Genomic DNA, 5,632 nt, shown 5'->3' with positions numbered 1-5,632 from the left:
ACTGGGGGGGGGGCGGTGTGTGTGTGCTTGGGGGTCCCCATCTGTCTGTGCACCTGCTTGGAGCAGGTGCAGCGAGCCCCTGACGTCTGAGAGCTCATTTCCTCATCCGGTATGTGGAATGGTGACCCCTCAGCGGGGGGCTGCTGCAGGCGGTGGGGTGGGGGCCTGGCTCTTTCTCCCCACTGTCTGTGTCTGCAAGAGCCCTCTCCTCTCCCGGGGCCCGGCGGGCTGAGCTACAGGCCAGCAGAGGCAAACGACTGCCAGGCTGGCCAGTATATGCTGCTGCCCCCAGCCCCGGGCGCTCCCCTCGAGCCCTGATCTAAGGAGTGAGGGCTCTTCGCCCAGTGGGTCCCCTGGCAGTCACGCAGGAGGGCCCCTCACCCCCCCCAACACACGCGGTCACAACCAGCGGACCTAAGGGCCCAACAGACCAGACCCCCAACTCCCTCAAGAAGCCAGCGCAGGACAGGTGGACAGAGATCGGAGGCAGGATGGAGAACCAAAGAGGAAAACAAAGGGGGGTTGGGGGGTGCGCGAAAGGAAGCTGAGAACAGAGAGACACAGGAACTAACTTTCAAAGTGAAACCCCGGCTCCCTGAGGGGGCTGCTGAGGCCTGAATCTGCAGAAACAGCAAACAATAAATAAATGAAAACACGCAGGGGCCCCGCCCCCCATCCCTCGCTGGATGCACGCACCATGGCCAGCCAACAGACGAAAGGGCAGAGCAAACTTAAACCACGAGGGACGCACGCTGCCCAGCCCCCAACCCGAGAACGCACAGTAGCTGCTGCGTAGCCCCTCCAACCGGACGTCACCCAGTCCTGGCTCTTGGCCGTAACTTCGGGAAGATCCTGGAACCCTAGGCTCTTTGGTCAACGTGTCCCCCCACACCAACCTGGCCTTGGTGCCCCCGTTAGGGTCAGCAGACACTTTAGATGAGCGGCAGGATGGCGAGGGAGGGACTTGGGGGCAGGGGAAGGATATATGGGCCCATGCCATGAGCTTTAAGAACAGCAAGTGTCAGTTGAATACGTGTGTTAAAAATTAACATCTGTAGGGAAATAGAAGAACTGATGTAACCCAGTCCAAAGACCAAAAATGAAGGTAGTACGTTAGGGGTGCCATACGAGACCCTTCATGATCCCATATGGTGGACTGCAGCCATAAATTACACTTCATCTTAGCCAAAAGGCTGAGAAGTGACTGCAGCCATCAGTTAAATGTAAACGGTTAAAATCCTCATTTGGACAAGAACAGAACTGACGTGACACAGCCCAACAGCAGGAAGGAGAAAGAGTATATGAAGAACAGCATGTGAGGCCAGGCAGGAGCCCTTGAGGAGGACTGCAGCCATCAGTAAAACACAGATGTTTAAAACTTCCCATTTGGATGGAAACAGTTAATAGGAGACAGAAGGTAGACAGGAAGTAGAGACCGGCTGCAGGTAGATGGAAGATGTCATGCTATGAGGCCAGGAAAAGGACAGCAGCCATTGGTTAAATTAAAAACTCCGGCAGCTATCAGTTAACTTTTAAACCTCCAGCAGCCATCGGTTAAACTGTAAAGTCCTTATTTGGTTAGAAGCAGCTGGCATGAGCCCAGGAAGAGGGAAAAGATGAGGGAGAATGTGGGTCACAGTACATGAAGGTGATCAAGGACGAGAGCCTGGTTCGTTCAATCCTGCCCCGAGGCACGGCAGGCGACGTTAGCTCACTGCTATGAGTCTATGGGGAACTTTCAGGAGGTGGGGGAGCATGAGCCTCTCTGGCCACAGACCGGAGCCACGCAGGGCAGCAGGGAGGCACCGTGTCTGTATCTCACCACGCGGCATCCCACAGAAAAGGCCAAGAAAAAACCCGAATGCCCACCCAAGTGGCCCAGAGACCGGAAGTGGGGACAGAAGCATGGCCGTTTCTGCCGCAAGAAATGAGGGGGTTTTGGTTTGGATTTTTTTGAGATGTCCTTTCTGCTCGCAGAGACAACCCCAACCACCAATTAAATGCAGCCTTTTTTTTTTTTTTTTAAAGCCTCACTCGGTTGTAACCAGAACCCATCTGCGGAATTTTCCACGCTCAGATCCACGTGGGAATTTGGGCGTCCGGCACTTCACGGCACCAGACAGCTCAGCAGGGGCGGAGGAGGGTCCGCCCGCGTGGCTGCTTCCTCTCCCGCCACGCTACCTCCCCTGGCGGTGTGGCTCCCGGCACCTGCGGAAGGCACGTACCTGGCGTCTGGAAGTTAATGCGTCTCATTTCCACGGGGTCCTTGGGGTGGTGGGGGGCGAGGTCGGCGTTGTTGAGGAGGCATTTGGTGCGGGGCTCGGAGTCCTTGCGTTTGCTTTGAGGGAGAAGCAGAGGAGCCCGTGAGTGCCCAGGGACGCACACGTACCCGTGTGAACGCAGGCGCCACGGACGGGCGGCCCAGCCTGGGGGCCCCCGGGGCCCCACGCAGACGCGTGCGCAGCCTGCCGGTACAGCCGAGGGCGCCCCCTGCCCCGGGGCCACAGGACGCGGCCAGTTCTCACCTGTCGGGTTTGCTGCTCCAGAAGCAGATGCAGGTGACGAGGGGAAAAAGAAGACAGGTGAGGACATGCTGGCCTAAAAGGGCCCCAGCTCTGGGACGGGGGGCGGCTCTCCTAGCCCCTCCGAGCCTCGGTCTCCTCTGGAAAATGGGGCCGATCCCTCCTGCTCGGGTCCTGAGCGTCTCAGCCTTCCCTTTCCAGCTGAGACGTGTCCAGTATGGCCACTAGGCTTCCTGCCCTCGTTAAACCGGACAGAGGCGGCCTCCTCCCCAAGCCATGCTGCTGAGTGGGGTGTGCAGCTCAAGAGGGATCGACTCACTAGCCTGGTTTGAACCCCAGCCCTGCCACTCCCCAGGCTGTGTGACTTTGATCAACTGGCTTAACCTCTCTGGGCCTGAGTCTTTTTATTTTTTAAACTGTGAGAGACCTGGACCTTCCCGATCCTCCTTCCTTTTCCAGGAAGCCCTCCCTCCTGCCAAGCAGGGAGTGCAAGGGGCTCACTTCTTGTAGAGCAAGATGGCGATAACAATGCAGATGATGAACACCACGGCCAGCACGGGCCCGATCACCCAGATGAGCCCCTCCTCGCCGTCCACGATGGGCTGGGGGTCCGGATTGTCCAGCTGGAAGGGATCTGAGAAGGGGCTGGCCGCAAACGTCTGCAGGGACAGGCCGGGGGGCCCCCTCAGTGCCTGTCCTACTCACCACAGCCAGGGGCCTCTTGTTCAAACACAGACCTCTATCCCTCCCTTACTCTAAACCCTCCTATGGTTCCCGAGGACCCTGACCCCGGGGGCCTCCAGGCCTGGCCCTTGCCAATCTCTGCGATCTTCCCATTCCCCCTTTGCTTCAGCCACTCTGTGCACCCCTAGACCTTTGCATACGCGAATCCTGAAGATACCCTTTCTTTGCTGAACTCCCACACAGCCTCCAAAGCCCCAATTCTAAAGTCCTTTCCTCTAAAAAGCCTTCCCCTTGGGACGCCCCCAGCTTCCAGGCCCTCCCTCTGCCCAGCCCGGATCACAGACAGCCGGCGGGGGGGTGGGGGGCGGGTGTCGGGCTCCGAGGCTGCTCTGGGCCCGGCTCACGCGACTGCCGCCTGGGACTCACGGGCTCGCTCTTCTGCAGCACCGCAAGCACGAAGAGCACGTATCGGTGACCGGGCTCCAAGCCCCTGTTGTCAAAGCCCCCGTACTGCTTCTGGTCGCCCGGGTGGAAGGTGGACGGCAGCATGGAGAAGCGAGCTGCGATGTAGGGGCGGGGCGCCTCCAGCTGGCGCGAGTGCCGCAGGCTGCGCCTCTGCAGCCGGGAGATGTCCTGGATGAGCTGCGGGAACAGAGGTGCGGGCTGCTCAGAGCCTGGCGGGCAGCGACGGGGCTTCCGAGGGTCAGGACAGGCCTGGGCCCCGGGCGCTCACCTCCTCCAGATCCATGTCTTCCGGGCTGCCCATGGGGGCCAAGAACTGGCCACCGCGAGACTTCCGCAGCGGCACCATCACAATGAAGTAGTTCCTGTTGGGAGAAGGGTCGGGGGCGTGTCCAAGGAATGCTTTTGTCGGGGGTGGGGGGGGGGCCCTGCTCTCTGAATCTTCCCTCCTGCTGCTCCCCTGTAGCCCCAGCCATGTAGACTAGGTCCCGATTCAAGCCTCCGGGCTTGTGAAGAGGCTGCTCCTTCTGCCTAGAAAGCCTGCTCCAGTTACATTTCTTGAACTCCTACACGTGCTTCAAAGCGCCAACTTCCACGCCCACAACAGCCTTGCGGTCCTTAATTCTCTGCTTCCCAGCAGTCGCCCTCTCCCCACTGGGAACCCTCCGCCCTGGAGGCTGTCACTAACCCACTCTGGGTTTGAAAGTTGTTTCCAGATCTATCTCCCCACCGGTCTGGGAAACCAGACCCACAAGAAGGTCAGGCACGCGTGGATATGAGGGCTGTTGGGGAAGACACGCGGCCACGTTTAGTGACAGCGCCCGTGACAGGGGCCGACGTGACTCGTGTTTTATAGACACGTGGGGAAACCAAAGCACAGAGAGGTCGACTGGCTGGCCTTGGTCACAGAGCTGGCTAACGGGGGGCGGTGAGGAATCCTGGGGGGCAGTGGGGAGGTTTGGATCGTACTGGACAGGCACGGGGCTCTGGCCGTCAGGCAGATACACCATGATGAAGCCATCAGAGTCGGGCTTGGGGGCCACGCTGGGCTTGGCGCTGAGCAGGTTGAAGGCGGTCCAGGCGGTGACGGTCTGCTGGAGGCCCCCCAGGCTGCTGCCTCGGTTGGTCAGCACGAAGTTGTAGAAGGTGTTGGGCTTGAGGTGCGTGATGAGCTTCTTGGTGGTGCGGCCATCCACGTCCAGCGTAAGCCCGTTGTACTGGATCTGTGGGCCAAGGCTGGCTCAGCGGGGGCCTGGGGTGAGCCCTGGCCCTGACTGAGCCTTGAGCCCAGGAAAAGCCTAAATCCTGGCCCGAGACAGACCCTCAATCCCAACTGAGTCCCAGCTCTGACTGGGTCCCAATCCAGACTGACCCTTAATCCCAGAGGAAGCCCTAATCCTGGATGGGGCCTCCGTCCCAACTGACTCCCAACTCTGACAGAGACCTAATCCCAATCCTGACTGAGCCTGGATCCCAGGCTAAATCTCCATGCTAGACAGATCCTGAATCCCCACCGAGCCCTGACCCCAGACTGAGCCTCAGTCCTAGCTGAGTCCTAATCCTTGTTAACCCCTGACCTCAGACTGAGCCCTAATCCCAGACTGAGCCTCAATCCCAGGTTACGTCTTGACTACAGATGGAGTATCAATGCCAACGGGGCCCTGATCCCAAGATGAGCGCTGACTCTGAGCCTCGATCCCTGCGCCTGCTTGATCCCACTGGGCCCCGAGTCCAGCCGAACCCCAGCCCTGGTCCAGACTGCATGTCAAGACCGAGTCCCAACCGTGGCCAAGCCCCACCCCCAGCCTGGGCCTCCTGGTCCCGGTGGGGCGGGGGGGGCACCTTGTAAGGTGTGGGGGAGTTATAGTTGTCAGGAAACTCCCAGCTGAGCAGGACCGACGTCTTCATGATCATCTTCACCTTGAAGTTCTTGGGCGAGACTGTGCCAGGCAGCGGCCAAGGGG

General features: G+C 59.7%; 1 protein-coding gene across 1 annotated transcript in view; it reads right to left on the bottom strand.

Annotated features, from left to right (window-relative positions):
• PTPRS (protein tyrosine phosphatase receptor type S) overlaps positions 1–5,632 on the bottom strand; it is an 81,708-nt gene that overhangs the window by 33,656 nt on the left and 42,420 nt on the right. Inside the window, 8 exon segments of the mRNA XM_077751249.1 lie at positions 573–620; positions 2,226–2,338; positions 2,526–2,537; positions 3,024–3,181; positions 3,633–3,848; positions 3,940–4,033; positions 4,638–4,891; positions 5,511–5,608. Of these exon segments, the coding sequence (XP_077607375.1) occupies positions 573–620; positions 2,226–2,338; positions 2,526–2,537; positions 3,024–3,181; positions 3,633–3,848; positions 3,940–4,033; positions 4,638–4,891; positions 5,511–5,608 (993 nt within the window).

This window comes from Crocuta crocuta, unplaced genomic scaffold, assembly GCF_008692635.1.
Source record: "Crocuta crocuta isolate KB4526 unplaced genomic scaffold, BGI_CrCroc_1.0 scaffold110, whole genome shotgun sequence".
In the NCBI taxonomy this organism is placed as follows: Eukaryota; Metazoa; Chordata; class Mammalia; order Carnivora; family Hyaenidae; genus Crocuta; species Crocuta crocuta.
The sequence above is the reverse complement of the archived record's forward strand: the minus strand, read 5'-3'. Positions and strand labels throughout refer to the sequence as shown.